At 41.1% G+C, this 17,107-nt stretch overlaps 1 protein-coding gene across 3 annotated transcripts in view; it reads left to right on the forward strand.

Moving 5' to 3' along the window:
• Positions 1-17,107, forward strand: part of cfap74 (cilia and flagella associated protein 74) — a 152,916-nt gene that overhangs the window by 51,324 nt on the left and 84,485 nt on the right. For 2 of the 3 annotated variants that reach the window (XM_061974844.1, XM_061974851.1), the window contains exons 16-21: positions 1,465-1,554; positions 1,708-1,890; positions 3,217-3,355; positions 9,886-9,977; positions 13,939-14,061; positions 16,705-16,826. In XM_061974844.1, the coding sequence (XP_061830828.1) occupies positions 1,465-1,554; positions 1,708-1,890; positions 3,217-3,355; positions 9,886-9,977; positions 13,939-14,061; positions 16,705-16,826 (749 nt within the window). The remainder of the gene's footprint in view (positions 1-1,464; positions 1,555-1,707; positions 1,891-3,216; positions 3,356-9,885; positions 9,978-13,938; positions 14,062-16,704; positions 16,827-17,107) is intronic. The other variant, XM_061974859.1, reaches the window with a different exon arrangement.

The following is a 17,107-nucleotide window of genomic DNA, read 5'->3' on the forward strand; positions in this document are numbered from 1 at the left end:
ACAAACATGGCGGAGAGAACAGCAAGCTATAGCGACATTAGCTCGGATTCAGACACGGATTTCAGCGGCTTAAGCGATTCAACAGATTACGAACGTATTGAAACGGATGGTTGTAGTGTGGAGGCAGGTAGCGAAAACGAAATTGAAGAAGAAACTGAAGCTATTGAGCCATATCGGTTTGAACCGTATGCAAGCGAAACCGACGAAAACGACACGACAGCCAGCGACACGGGAGAAAGCGAGGACGAATTTGGCGATCGCCTTCTAACCAACGATTGGTATGTGTTTGTTTGGCATTAAAGGAAACTAACAACTATGAACTAGGTTTACAGCATATGAAATACATTTGGCAACAACATGCACTTTGAGAGTGCAGACAGCCCAATTTTCATCAATTAATATATTCTGTAGACATACCCTCATCCGCGCTCTTTTCCTGAAAGCTGATCCGTCCAGTTTTGGAGTTGATGTCAGCAGGCCAGGGAAGCTAGGGTCGATATTCTTCTCTTGATCATCTTCGGTGGCATAAGGGACGGTGTGAGCCAAGACATCCAGGGGGGTTTAGCTCGCTCGTCTGCGGGAACAAACTGCCGCCATTGCTTGCCGTGCTACCGAGGTCCTTTGTCCCTGAATTGCTCACACACTCCGGCAGATTCAATGGGGGTCTGGCGGCAGATTTCTTTGACTTTATCGTTGGAAATGCATCTGCTTTGAGTGTCGCAGGATATCCACACATTCTTGCCATCTCTGTCGTAGCATAGCTTTCGTCGGTAAAGTGTGCGGAACAAACGTCCAATTTCTTGCCACTTTCGCATCTTTGGGCCACTGGTGCAACTTGAATCCGTCCCTGTTTGTGTTGTTACACCCTCCGACAACACACCGACGAGGCATGATGTCTCCAAGGTACGGAAAACAGTCGAAAAAACGGAAAATAACAGAGCTGATTTGACTCGGTGTTTGAGAAAATGGCGGATTGCTCCGAGGTCGAATATTAGAAAGGCGTTTAATTCGCCAAAATTCACCCATTTAGAGTTCGGAAATCGGTTAAAAAATATATATGGTCTTTTTTCTGCAATATCAAGGTATATATTGACGCTTACATAGGTCTGGTGATAATGTTCCCCTTTAAGACTCACAATGAACACATAAATCAAAAGTCATCTGTGGTAAAGAGGTAAGTTTTAAGCTGTGCTCTAAAAGATCCTGCGGCACATCATAGCCAGAAAATTAAAGATGAAAAAAACATTGCAAAAATTGGAAAAACGTTTTTTTTTTTTCTTTTTTACAATCATTTAAAAAAATATATGATTAAATGGACCTATCGCATCCTTCATTTCAGCATGCATCCCTCAGAAAAAAAAAAGTTTGAACTCCTTTAAATAGATTGTCACAACTTTTTCTTATTGGCCATATCATCACCAAAAGGAAGCTTTGATATAAAGTTCTTGTTGCTTGACCCTTCAGCTCAATGAGGAGGTGGAAGGAGAGGTCCAGTTTTCATCAGCAACCGGCTACTTTTCTGTGCCTGTCAGATGCACCATAAAGAGATGTGACGTAGGTACAGAAATCTATGTAACCAATGAGCACCCATGTAATTTTACATTCCTTGGTTGTTGCATTCAAAAGAAATAACATGAACTACTACAACAATCTTATGTATTTTTCATGTAATTCTTCTTACCTTGGGACTATATTCTCTTTTTATAGCTGGAGGTTGACAGCCAGTTTATAGACTTTGGTTTGCATGTTGTGGGCCAGACTGTTTCACGCACCATCACCTTGACCAACAAGGGTGCGCTGGCAACCTACTTTTGTCTGGACATCACAATGCCTGGTACAGCAACTCACCGGGTCCAGATGCCATCCCAGGTCTCTGCCAGCACATGCCAGGTCTGTTATATGGCCCTAGGACAGGGGTCGGCAACCTTTACCAGTCAAAGAGCCATTTTGACCAGTTTCACAAATTATAGAAAACAATGGGAGCCGCAAAACATTTTTGAAATTTTAAATGAAATAACACTGCATACAAAGTTTTTTTTTTGCTTTGTGCTATGTATAAACCAGTGGTCTTAGACACGCTGCCCACACCTTAATATGGAATTTGAAAGCTGGTGCGGCACGCGGGTTTTAAATGATTGGAACTTGACAGCGCCATGCGTGCCTTATTGGTACAGCATATAGCACCTACTACAATCAGCGTGCCCGATCAGCCACACGTTTTATAGGGCTTTCGCTTGCTCACGGAAGTGACAGCACGGCATACTTGTTCAACAACCACACAGGTTACACTGACGGTGGCGGTATAAAAAAAACTTTAACACTCTTACTAATAATGCGCCACACTGTGAACCCACACTAAACAAGAATGACAAACACATTTCGGGAGAACATCTGCACCGTAACACAACATAAACACAACAGGACAAATACCCAGAATCCCATGCAGCCCTAACTCTTCCGAGATACATTATACACCCCCGCTACCAAACCTCGCCCACCTCAACCGACGCACAGAGAGAGGAGGTGGGTGGGGGGTTGATGTGTGAGGGAGCAGGGTTGGGGTGGGGGCGGGGTTTGGTGGTAGCAGGGGTGTATAATGTAGCCCGGAAAAGTCAGGGCTGCATGGGATTCTGGGTGTTTGTTTTGTTGTGTTTATGTTGTGTTAAGGTGCAGATGTTCTCCCGAAATGTGTTTGTCATTCTTGTTTGGTTTTGGTTCAAAGTGTGGCGCATTATTAGTAAGAGTCTTAAAGTTGTTTTATATGACCACCGTCAGTGTAACCTGTGTGGCTGTTGAACAAGTATGCCTTGCTGTCACGTACGTGTGCAAGCAGAAGATGTATATTGTATAACAAGTGTTGGGCTGGCACGCTGTTAATACAGATTGTAGAGGACGACAAATGTTGTACCATCATGGCACGCCCTTATTATAGCCATAAGGGTGAAAATCGGTGAATATAAATCCCGGGGGTTTTCTGCGAGAGGCACTGAAATCTGGAAGTCTCACGGGAAAATTGGGGGGTTCAGCAAGTGAGCTGCTGAGCCGCATCAGAGTGATCAAAGAGCCGCATGCGGCTCCGGAGCCGCGGGTTGCCGACCCCTGCCCTAGGAAAACATTTGATTGAACATACATAATATTTATGATTGGGTAGTTTACTGTTATGTTGGTTAGTGTAAGAAATAGTGTGTGTAAAAATACCAACAATGTGATCGACAGGACACTTTTACTCAGCCTGTTACAAGTATTACAACATGTGACAATGTGACCAAGAGTGTGACATCCATGGCTACCAGAGAACTACAACAAACGGATCATGTTTCGGAAATGTCCACGGTATCCCAGAAATGCCAACAAGGTAAATGTGCTACAATCTTGCAAATGAATCAAGTTTATTGTGATAATAAAATGTGTGCTTTTTGGTTGTTGTTGAAAAAACACTTATCATGCATTGAAAGTTAATTTTGAATCTACTGTTGACTAACTTGTCTTACGGTTTAATAGAAAATCCATCTGATCACATCCATCAAAAAAATCAACATTTGCATTTTTCCAAACTATTGGGATTTTAAAAGTTGTTATTTAGTTAGTAAATGTTTAATGAGATGGAAGAATCTTCTACTAAATGCACTAAATCAGGGGTGTCCAACTAATTTTTATCGTGAGCCACATCGCAGTCACTGAAGCCCTCAGAGGGCCACTTAGCACTCTAACGCAATCCAACCGTTTAACCAATCAAATGTCTTTGAATCACGGGGGGCGATTTTGCCACGAAACAAAAACCCCAGATTGATTGATTATTACACAATTTCCCCTTTATTTGATCATTATCACAAACTTGCTTTGGAATCAGAAATAAAGTGACAAGCAGATGTTTAGTTCAGCTAGTGTAAAAAAAATGTATCAATCAATCAAAGTTTACTTATATAGCCATAAATCACGAGTGTCTCAAAGGGCTGCACAAGCCACAACGACATCCTCAGCTCAGATGCCACATCAGGGCAAGAAAAAACTCAACCCAATGGGATACAATGAGAAACCTTGGAAGGCACCGCAGATGTTGGGACCACCCCCTGGGCGACTGGTGCAATAGACGTCGAGTGGATCTAGCATAATATTGTGAGAGTCCAGTCAATAGTGGATCTAACATAATAGTGTGAGAGTCCAGTCCATAGTGGATCTAACATAATAGTGTGAGAGTCCAGTCCATAGTGGATCTAACATAATAGTGTGAGAGTCCAGTCCATAGTGGATCTAACATAATAGTGTGAGAGTCCAGTCCATAGAATCAGAATCAGAATCAGCTTTATTGTCATTACGCAAGGTAACGAGATTGAGGCCATTCCATACAGTGCGATGTGTGCATGCTAGAAAAGTATATAATAGTCCATAGTGGATCTAACATAATAGTGAGAGTCCAGTCCATAGTGGATCTAACATAATAGTGTGAGAGTCCCGTCCATAGTGGATCTAACATAATAGTGTGAGAGTCCAGTCCATAGTGGATCTAACATAATAGTGTGAGAGTCCAGTCCATAGAATCAGAATCAGAATCAGCTTTATTGTCATTACGCAAGGTAACGAGATTGAGGCCATTCCATACAGTGCGATGTGTGCATGCTAGAAAAGTATATAATAGTCCATAGTGGATCTAACATAATAGTGAGAGTCCAGTCCATAGTGGATCTAACATAATAGTGAGAGTCCAGTCCATAGTGGATCTAACATAATAGTGTGAGAGTCCAGTCCATAGTGGATCTAACATAATAGTGTGAGAGTCCAGTCCATAGTGGATCTAACATAATAGTGTGAGAGTCCAGTCCATAGTGAATCTAACATAATAGTGTGAGAGTCCAGTCCATAGTGGATCTAACATAATAGTGTGAGAGTCCAGAACATAGTGGATCTAACATAATAGTGTGAGAGTCCAGTCCATAGTGGATCTAACATAATAGTGTGAGAGTCCAGTCCATAGTGGATCTAACATAATAGTGTGAGAGTCCAGTCCATAGTGGATCTAACATAATAGTGTGAGAGTCCAGTCCATAGTGGATCTAACATAATAGTGTGAGAGTCCAGTCCATAGTGGATCTAACATAATAGTGTGAGAGTCCAGTCCATAGTGGATCTAACATAATAGTGAGAGTCCAGTCCATAGTGGATCTAACATAATAGTGTGAGAGTCCCGTCCATAGTGGATCTAACATAATAGTGTGAGAGTCCAGTCCATAGTGGATCTAACATAATAGTGTGAGAGTCCAGTCCATAGTGGATCTAACATAATAGTGTGAGAGTCCAGTCCATAGTGGATCTAACATAATAGTGTGAGAGTCCAGTCCATAGAATCAGAATCAGAATCAGCTTTATTGTCATTACGCAAGGTAACGAGATTGAGGCCATTCCATACAGTGCGATGTGTGCATGCTAGAAAAGTATATAATAGTCCATAGTGGATCTAACATAATAGTGAGAGTCCAGTCCATAGTGGATCTAACATAATAGTGTGAGAGTCCCGTCCATAGTGGATCTAACATAATAGTGTGAGAGTCCAGTCCATAGTGGATCTAACATAATAGTGTGAGAGTCCAGTCCATAGAATCAGAATCAGAATCAGCTTTATTGTCATTACGCAAGGTAACGAGATTGAGGCCATTCCATACAGTGCGATGTGTGCATGCTAGAAAAGTATATAATAGTCCATAGTGGATCTAACATAATAGTGAGAGTCCAGTCCATAGTGGATCTAACATAATAGTGAGAGTCCAGTCCATAGTGGATCTAACATAATAGTGTGAGAGTCCAGTCCATAGTGGATCTAACATAATAGTGTGAGAGTCCAGTCCATAGTGGATCTAACATAATAGTGTGAGAGTCCAGTCCATAGTGAATCTAACATAATAGTGTGAGAGTCCAGTCCATAGTGGATCTAACATAATAGTGTGAGAGTCCAGAACATAGTGGATCTAACATAATAGTGTGAGAGTCCAGTCCATAGTGGATCTAACATAATAGTGTGAGAGTCCAGTCCATAGTGGATCTAACATAATAGTGTGAGAGTCCAGTCCATAGTGGATCTAACATAATAGTGTGAGAGTCCAGTCCATAGTGGATCTAACATAATAGTGTGAGAGTCCAGTCCATAGTGGATCTAACATAATAGTGTGAGAGTCCAGTCCATAGTGGATCTAACATAATAGTGAGAGTCCAGTCCATAGTGGATCTAACATAATAGTGTGAGAGTCCCGTCCATAGTGGATCTAACATAATAGTGTGAGAGTCCAGTCCATAGTGGATCTAACATAATAGTGTGAGAGTCCAGTCCATAGTGGATCTAACATAATAGTGTGAGAGTCCAGTCCATAGAATCAGAATCAGAATCAGCTTTATTGTCATTACGCAAGGTAACGAGATTGAGGCCATTCCATACAGTGCGATGTGTGCATGCTAGAAAAGTATATAATAGTCCATAGTGGATCTAACATAATAGTGAGAGTCCAGTCCATAGTGGATCTAACATAATAGTGTGAGAGTCCCGTCCATAGTGGATCTAACATAATAGTGTGAGAGTCCAGTCCATAGTGGATCTAACATAATAGTGTGAGAGTCCAGTCCATAGAATCAGAATCAGAATCAGCTTTATTGTCATTACGCAAGGTAACGAGATTGAGGCCATTCCATACAGTGCGATGTGTGCATGCTAGAAAAGTATATAATAGTCCATAGTGGATCTAACATAATAGTGAGAGTCCAGTCCATAGTGGATCTAACATAATAGTGAGAGTCCAGTCCATAGTGGATCTAACATAATAGTGTGAGAGTCCAGTCCATAGTGGATCTAACATAATAGTGTGAGAGTCCAGTCCATAGTGGATCTAACATAATAGTGTGAGAGTCCAGTCCATAGTGAATCTAACATAATAGTGTGAGAGTCCAGTCCATAGTGGATCTAACATAATAGTGTGAGAGTCCAGAACATAGTGGATCTAACATAATAGTGTGAGAGTCCAGTCCATAGTGGATCTAACATAATAGTGTGAGAGTCCAGTCCATAGTGGATCTAACATAATAGTGTGAGAGTCCAGTCCATAGTGGATCTAACATAATAGTGTGAGAGTCCAGTCCATAGTGGATCTAACATAATAGTGTGAGAGTCCAGTCCATAGTGGATCTAACATAATAGTGTGAGAGTCCAGTCCATAGTGGATCTAACATAATAGTGAGAGTCCAGTCCATAGAATCAGAATCAGAATCAGCTTTATTGTCATTACGCAAGGTAACGAGATTGAGGCCATTCCATACAGTGCGATGTGTGCATGCTAGAAAAGTATATAATAGTCCATAGTGGATCTAACATAATAGTGAGAGTCCAGTCCATAGTGGATCTAACATAATAGTGTGAGAGTCCCGTCCATAGTGGATCTAACATAATAGTGTGAGAGTCCAGTCCATAGTGGATCTAACATAATAGTGTGAGAGTCCAGTCCATAGAATCAGAATCAGAATCAGCTTTATTGTCATTACGCAAGGTAACGAGATTGAGGCCATTCCATACAGTGCGATGTGTGCATGCTAGAAAAGTATATAATAGTCCATAGTGGATCTAACATAATAGTGAGAGTCCAGTCCATAGTGGATCTAACATAATAGTGAGAGTCCAGTCCATAGTGGATCTAACATAATAGTGTGAGAGTCCAGTCCATAGTGGATCTAACATAATAGTGTGAGAGTCCAGTCCATAGTGGATCTAACATAATAGTGTGAGAGTCCAGTCCATAGTGAATCTAACATAATAGTGTGAGAGTCCAGTCCATAGTGGATCTAACATAATAGTGTGAGAGTCCAGAACATAGTGGATCTAACATAATAGTGTGAGAGTCCAGTCCATAGTGGATCTAACATAATAGTGTGAGAGTCCAGTCCATAGTGGATCTAACATAATAGTGTGAGAGTCCAGTCCATAGTGGATCTAACATAATAGTGTGAGAGTCCAGTCCATAGTGGATCTAACATAATAGTGTGAGAGTCCAGTCCATAGTGGATCTAACATAATAGTGTGAGAGTCCAGTCCATAGTGGATCTAACATAATAGTGAGAGTCCAGTCCATAGTGGATCTAACATAATAGTGTGAGAGTCCCGTCCATAGTGGATCTAACATAATAGTGTGAGAGTCCAGTCCATAGTGAATCTAACATAATAGTGTGAGAGTCCAGTCCATAGTGGATCTAACATAATAGTGTGAGAGTCCAGTCCATAGTGGATCTAACATAATAGTGTGAGAGTCCAGTCCATAGTGGATCTAACATAATAGCGTGAGAGTCCAGTTCATAGTGGGGCCAGCAGGAGATCAGGTCAGCAGCGCAGAGACGTCCCCAACTGATGCACAGATGAGTGGTTCACCCTGGGTCCCGACTTTGGACAGCTAGCGCTTCATCTGTGGTCACCGAATATGTGCCCCCCCCCCCCCCCCCCCCCCCCCTCCACGAAGGAGAGGGGGCAGAGCAGAAAAGAAACGGCAGATCAACTGGTCTAAAAGGGGGGTCTATTTAAACGATATAGAGTATACAAATGAGTTTTAAGATGGGGCTTAAATGCTTCTACTGAGGTAGCATCTTTAACTGTTACCGGGAAGGCATTCCATAGTACTGGAGCCGGAATAGAATACGCTCTATAGCCCCGCAGACTTTTTTTGGGCTCTGGGAATCACTAATAAGCCGGAGTTCTTTGAATGTGGATTTCTTGCCTGTACATATGGTACAATACAATCAGCAAGATAGGATGGAGCTAGACCGTGTAGTATTTTATACGTAAGTAGTAAAACCTTAAAATCACATCTTAAGTGCACAGGAAGCCAGTGCAGGTGAGCCAGTATAGGCGTAATATGATCAAACTTTCTTGTTCTTGTCAAAAGTCTAGCAGCCGCATTTTGTACCAACTGTAATCTTTTAATGCTAGACATAGGGAAACTCGAAAATAATAGGTTACAGTAATCGAGACGAGACCTAACGAATGCATGAATAATGATCTCAGCGTCGCTAGTGGACAAAATGGAACACATTTTTGCGATATTACGGAGATGAAAGAAGGCCGTTTTAGTAACACTCCTTTTAAAAAGGTTTCAATGACAAAAAATGTCGGAATAGCTTGTTGTATCAAATAATATCGAGTTATTTGCATGCATTACCTTTTTTCCGTCAACATTGAAATACATTAATCAAGAAGGGAATAAGCGGTAGAAAATGGATGGATGGAAGAAAGATGAAATGCCTTTTTAACAAATTTTTCCGGGCTTTTAAAAAATATTTTTCCAGGCGTTCGCGGGCCTTTTGAGTTGGACACCTGTGTTCTAAATGTACTATGTCAATGCCAGTGTTGTATTTACGCACAATAAGGCTGTCTGGCAGAGTTGATCAAAGCAAGCATACGTTATGTTGCTTTCCTTTGGATTCCAACCTGAATCAACAGCGTCTCTTCTGTTTGTAGGAAAGTGGTGCACTTAATTTCTATCAGTTTTACAAAATTACCATGATTCCTAATAAGTATGTCTTGTTCTAAACACTTTAAAGTAAACACTGATAGAAACAGAAAGAGGCTTCACCTTGCCGTCACAGCTAATAAGATGGTGGCCTTGTCTCTCAATTGGTGTGTCAGATCTCCCCATCGCTGCATTCAGCATTTTTTTCCCACCGATGCTTTGATAAGCTCTCACTCACTGCTCCTTGCTTTAACAAAGTTTCTTATGAACTTGCTATTTCTCTTTTCCTTATTTTCTGCCTTGCCAAAACCTTTATAATGCAACTGTAAAGAAACCCACATAATATGGTGACCTCATCAAGCATGTTTAGGGCTCTCAACACCAAAAATGCTAACAAAATGGTATGTTTTGGTAGATCCAAGAGATACTGAGACGTGTGTGTCCTCCAGCATGGATGCGCCGATCGAAGAGGATCCTTCTGATTGCTGTGACATAACTATAGGGAAGGTAAGTATTGTGCAGGGTCATCAATTGCATCCTATACTGTATAATGTTAAACACATTTTCTTATATCAGTGTGTACAAAGTGCGGCCAGGAGACCATTATAATTGTTTGTTATCGGCACTTGGTATTTTCTAAAAATACAATTCATTATTATTAGGGCTGTCAATGTTGACGCGAAAATAACGCGTTAACTATAAATTTCAATAATGGCACTAATTTTATGAAGTGAAGTGAATTGTATTTATATAGCACTTTTCTCCCGTGACTCAAAGCCCTTTACATAGTGGAACCCATGATCTACTTCTTTAAAGGTCTACTGAAATGCGATTTTCTTATTTAAACGGGGATAGCAGGTCCATTCTATGTGACATACTTGATCATTTCGCGATATTGCCATATTTTTGCTGAAAGGATTTAGTAGAGAACATTGATGATAAAGTTCGCAACTTTTGGTCGCTGATAAAAAAGCCTTGCCTATACCGGAAGTAGCAGACGAGTAGCGTGACGTGACAGGTTGTGGAGCTCCTCACATCTGCACATTGTTTACAATCATGGCCACCAGCAGCGAGAGCGATTCGGACCGAGAAAGTGACGATTTCCCCATTAATTTGAGTGAGGATGAAAGATTCGTGGATGAGGAAAGTGAGGGTGAAGGACTAGAGGGCAGTGGGAGCGATTCAGATAGGGAAGATGCTGTGAGAGGCGGGTGGGACCTGAAATTCAGCTGGGAATGACTAAAACAGTAAATAAACACAGGACATATATATACTCTATTAGCCACAACACAACCAGGCTTATATTTAATATGCCACAAATTAATCCCGCATAACAAACACCTCCCCCCTCCCGTCCATATAACCCGCCAATACAACTCAAACACCTGCACAACACACTCAATCCCACAGCCCAAAGTACCGTTCACATCCCCAAAGTTCATACAGCACATATATTTCCCCAAAGTACCCAAAGTTACGTACGTGACATGCACATAGCGGCACGCACGTACGGGCAAGCGATCAAATGTTTGGAAGCGTACTCACGGTACCGCGTCTGCGCATCCAACTCAAAGTCCTCCTGGTAAGAGTCTCTGTTGTCCCAGTTCTCCATGTTGTCCCAGTTCTCCACAGGCCAATGGTAAAGCTTGACTGTCATCTTCCGGGAATGTAAACAATGAAGCACCGGCTGTGTTTGTGTTGTTGCCGCAGCCGCCCGCAATACACCGCTTCCCACCTACAGCTTTCTTCTTTGCTGTCTCCATTGTTCATTGAACACATTGCAAAAGATTCACCAACACAGATGTCCAGAATACTGTGGAATTTTGCGATGAAAACAGACGACTTAATAGCTGGCCACCATGCTGTCCCAAAATGTCCTCTACAATCCGTGACGTCACGCGCTGACGTCATCATACCGATACGTTTTCAGCAGGATATTTCGCGCGAAATTTAAAATTGCACTTTAGTAAGCTAACCCGGCCATATTGGCATGTGTTGCAATGTTAAGATTTCATCATTGATATATAAACTATCAGACTGCGTGGTCGGTAGTAGTGGGTTTCAGTGGGCCTTTAAGCTACCGGTACATTTAAACCAGTGTGGGTAGCACTGGGAGCAGGTGGCTAAAGTGTATTGCCAAAGGACACAATAGCTGTGACTGGGATGGCGGAAGGGGGAATCAAACCAGGAACCCTCAAGTTGCTGGCACGGCCGCTCTACCAACTGAGTTATGCCACCCCACACAACTGTGTAGATCTTACAATATAATGATGTTGTGCTTGAATATTGTTGCATAAAAAGACATGCAGTACATTTGCAGGGTATATTAAGAGCATGTCGTTAAACATTCACGCCATTAGATAACAAAAATATGAAATATTTGATTCATTATAATGGGATCATCCTCCCAGGACTACGTATTATGTTTGTATATGCATGCTTAATGTGCTTGTGGCCTATGTATGACATTCTTAAGTTGGTGAAGGTTCATTACGTCTCACTGGCGGGGGGCTAATGGTGCATCACCTCGCCTTCTGCATCTGTTATGACTGTGTGTGCTCGCATCCCAGCCATTCCATCATTGTCATTTTGACGGGTACTTTCACAAGGCCTGGTAAAAGGCCGTGCTGTCTAATGGCCACATAATGGGAAACTTGATTGTTGTGAGAATGGCGCACTCGTTCTACAAACCCCGTTTTCATATGAGTTGGGAAATTGTGTTAGATATAAATATAAACGGAATACAATGATTTGCAAATCCTTTTCAACCCATATTCAATTGAATGCACTACAAAGACAACATATTTGATGTTCAAACTCATAAACTTTTTTTTTTTTTTGCAAATAATAATTAACTTAAAATTTCATGGCTGCAACACGTGCCAAAGTAGTTGGGAAAGGGCATGTTCACCACTGTGTTACATCACCTTTTCTTTTAACAACACTCAGTAAACGTTTGGGAACTGAGGAGACACATTTTTTAAGCTTCTCGGGTGGAATTCTTTCCCATTCTTGCTTGATGTACAGCTTAAGTTGTTCAACAGTCCGGGGGTCTCCGTTGTGGTATTTTAGGCTTCATAATGCGCCACACATTTTCAATGGGAGACAGGTCTGGACTACAGGCAGGCCAGTCTAGTACCTGCACTCTTTTACTATGAAGCCATGTTGATGTAACACGTGGCTTGGCATTGTCTTGCTGAAATAAGCAGGGGCGTCCATGGTAACGTTGCTTGGATGGCAACATATGTTGCTCCAAAAGCTGTATGTACCTTTCAGCATTAATGGTGCCTTCACAGATGTGTAAGTTACCCCTGTCTTGGGCTCTAATACACCCCCATACCATCACAGATGCTGGCTTTTTAAGTTTGCGCCTATAACAATCTGGATGGTTCTTTTCCTCTTTGGTCCGGAGGACACGACGTCCACATTTTCCAAAAACAATTTGAAATGTGGACTCGTCAGACCACAGAACAATGTTCCACTTTGTATCAGTCCATCTTAGATAAGCTCAGGCCCAGCGAAGCCGACGGCGTTTCTGGGTGTTGTTGATTAAACGGTTTTCGCCTTGCATAGGAGAGTTTTAACTTGCACTTACAGATGTAGCGACCAACTGTAGTTACTGACAGTGGGTTTCTGAAGTGTTCCTGAGCCCATGTGGTGATATCCTTTACACACTGATGTTGCTTGTTGATGAAGTACAGATTGATGGATCGACGGTCACAGGCTTAGCTGCTTACGTGCAGTGATTTCTCCAGATTCTCTGAACCCTTTGATGATATTACGGACCGTAGATGGTGAAATCCCTAAATTCCTTGCAATAGCTGGTTGAGAAAGGTTTTTCTTAAACTGTTCAACAATTTGCTCACGCATTTGTTGACCAAGTGGTGACCCTCGCCCCATCCTTGTTTGTGAATGACTGAGCATTTCATGGAATCAACTTTTAAACCCAATCATGGCACCCACCTGTTCCCAATTAGCCTGTTCACCTGTGGGATGTGCCAAATAAGTGTTTGATGAGCATTCCTCAACTTTATCAGAATTGATTGCCACCTTTCTTTGTCATTTCTTTGTCAAGTGTTGCTGGCATCTAATTCTAAAGTTAATGATTATTTGCAAAAAAAAAAATCTTTATCAGTTTGAACATCAAATATGTTGTCTTTGTAGCATATTCAACGGAATATGGGTTGAAAATGATTTGCAAATCATTGTATTCCGTTTATATTTACATCTAACACAATTTCTCAACTCATATGGAAACGGGATTTGAATGTCATTTCTTTCTCATCACCGTCATGCCTTGTCGGTGTCAGATTGTGTTGTATATAAAGGTCCTCAGACGAGTAATTTCATGTGGAAGGTAATTGTTGTGTTTCCTGTATGTACCATTGTGTATTTTCTTCTATATTGTGTATTTCACTCCCAATCCCCCTATTGTAGAATTAATCATTAAATGTGTCGCCTGCTACAGGTGAGAGAAGGCGAGATTGGACCTTTTGAGAGCATCAAACTGGAGCTAATATTTTCACCGACGTTTCCTGGAGAAGTCCAACTTGACCTGAACATGAAGTTTTCAGATCCGACCAGCAACCCAGTAAGACAAAAGGATGTTCATCATCATCATCATAATCTGTCTAAGTCATTTATGACAAAAAAGGTTAAAAAAAGTTCAATGTTTTACTATTTTTCAACATTTGAAGTCTCATAGGTCCCACAGTAGTGTATTGGAAGTGTATATAGCCTTGACATTTAGACAGTTTAAAGCAGGGGTAGGGAACCTATGGCTCTAGAGCCAGATGTGGCTCTTTTGATGACTGCATCTGGCTCTCAGATAAATCTTAGCTGACATTGCTTAACACGATAAGTAGTGAATAATTCCGCTGGTAATCACAGTGTTAAAAATAACGTTCAAATTATAAAACATTCTCATGCATTTTAATCCATCCATCCGTTTTCTATCGCACCTGTTCAAGAAGTCGAATTAATGGTAAGAAATATTTTATTTGTTATTGGTTAGCTTCAGAATAACAATGTTATTAAAAAGAATAAGAGATTTATTAAACTATAAAATGTTGGTCTTACTTAAAAATGCACGCATTTAGTTGTATTCAGTGTTGAAAAATATTATAAGGCTCTCACGGAAATACATTTTGAAATATTTGGCTTTCATGGCTCTCTCAGCCAAAAAGGTTCCCGACTCCTGGTTTAAAGTGTAGCAAGCCATACTTTGAAAATTATGTTTTGCGTGCGTGTAGCTTTCATGCTAATGAGCTTTATTTATCCACACCTGTGTCTGACAGAGCATGTGGGTTCAATAAGCGCTATTGTGCGCTTATCCATTGTCGTATATCAAATACAAAATTGTAGCATTAGGAGTGGAACAGCAGAACTTAAACAATGCTCACATAGCTACAATACTAACATTACAATCACATTTTAAACAGCAACACTGTGCTAGGTTAACCTATTTGCTAAAAAAAAAACGACACTATCAAACTTGCAGCTCCCATGTCTATAGCTGACCGGGTAGTTTGCGGAACTGCAGGCTTTATTTCAGATGTGTAGAGAAGCCACGCACGTACGGGCAAGCGATCAAATGTTTGGAAGCCGCAGCTGCATGCGTACTCACAGCACCGCGTCTGCGTATCCAACTCAAAGTCCTCCTAGTAAGAGTCTCTGTTGTCCCAGTTCTCCACAGGCCAATGGTAAAGATTGACTGTCATCTTCCGGGAATGTAAACAATGAAACACCGGCTGTGTTATCCGGCAAAACAGTCAGGGGGTGCATTCTACGGCGGGGGTGCGTTATCCAGCACAATACCTCCCGCAATACACCGCTTCCCACCTACAGCTTTCTTCTTTGCTGTCTCCATTGTTCATTGAACAAATTGCAAAAGATTCACCAACACAGATGTCCAGAATATTGTGGAATTTTGCGATGAAAACAGACGACTTAATAGCTGGCCACCATGCTGTCCCAAAATGTCCTCTACAATCCGTAACATCACGCGCAGGCGTCATCATACCGAGACGTTTTCAGCAGGATATTTCGCGCAAAATTTAAAATTGCACTTTAGTAAGCTAACCCGGCCGTATTGGCATGTGTTGCAATGTTAAGATTTCATCATTTATATATAAACTACCAGACTTCGTGGTCGGTAGTAGTGGGTTTCAGTAGGCCTTTAAGGGGCTGATTAAAACGAATTCAATTGATGCGTTTGGTGTCCTTTAGTATTTTTTTTAATGACGTTAATTTTTTTCAAATAAAATATTCATTATTAAAATATTTGCTATAAAATAAAAATGATCTTCAAGATTCAAGATTCAAGATTGTTTATTGTCATATGCAGAGTTAAACAGACAGTTTGCCCGTACAATGAAAATCTTACTTTGCTAGTCCACCCTTCAACAAGTCACACGGTACTTAGCTAAAAATAAAAAATAAAAATAAAAATGTATATACAAGGCACAGTAAGTAACATAACATTATTTGCACATCCTGATTGACAGTCAACAGTATAAACAGGTATGCATGGTCTCGAGAGCGTGCAGCCTCTCTTCAATGAGTGAACCTTCGGCGGTAAAAAAAAAAAAAAAAAAAAAGGGGGTTTCATTCATTCATGCATGTGCTACAGGCCTGTTTTTAATTGCCGATAAAAAGTAGTACATGTCTCCTGTATGTTTGAAAACAGCAAAACGCCACAGGTAGGGGGCATGGTAACACAAATGTGCAATTACTGAGAGTGTCTCTGAGATGATGCCCCGTATACTACACACAACATCGGCGGTTTGCACCATGTTTCATTTGCACATGCAGTGTTAGTAAATCACACGCAACAGGCCCAGTAATATTACACTCTATTTTATAGATTGCACATGCTGATTAACGCGTGGTGTTTGGATCTTAATAAATCAGGCCCATTGTGTTATTTAGGTTAACGATTCTGAAAGACTCTTGGATGCGGGTGGTGCATGAATTCCAAGGAGGAGCTTGTCTCCCCAGAACACCGTCTCTAAGAAGTGAACGACGGCAGTCTTTTGAACTTAGTGAACAAGCCAGCTCCTGATCAGGCGCGGTCATTTTAGTGAAAACACAGAACTTGAAGAGTAACTGTTTGAGCGCCGCTTCTCGCTCTAGAAGAGGCACATATTATTCTTAGAATATCATTAAAAAGTAATTTTTTTCATGAAAGGGAATCTTTTAAAGTTCGTAAACAAACACATGGTGCCTTTAACAGATACCCATCCATGTGAAGGGAGAGGGAGTGGGCCTCCCAGTGTGGGTGGTGGACCCTAACATTGACTTGAAGATCTGCATGTTTGACCATCTCTATCAAGATGATGTCACGCTCCAAAGCAGGTAGGTCTCAGGCCTTTTGTGGCAGCCTTGTGTTGAATATAAATTGACCGCATATGCCTGAATAGTGGTTATAGCTGCTAACTGCAGTACTTTATCTTTCCCCCGATATTGTTTTAATGATAACTTTGTCCAGTAATGTGTTTTAAAAGTTTGAAGCAAATTGGGGTGTAGGAATGTAATCAAAAGGTAATTAAAAAAACAGAATCGTATAATTGCAATTTTTCCCTTGAAAAATAATGTTAATCCCTTGAGGATCAGGATATGTTCACACTGCAGGTCAA

The sequence above is a fragment of the Nerophis lumbriciformis genome, linkage group LG01, assembly GCF_033978685.3.
Source record: "Nerophis lumbriciformis linkage group LG01, RoL_Nlum_v2.1, whole genome shotgun sequence".
In the NCBI taxonomy this organism is placed as follows: domain Eukaryota; kingdom Metazoa; phylum Chordata; class Actinopteri; order Syngnathiformes; family Syngnathidae; genus Nerophis; species Nerophis lumbriciformis.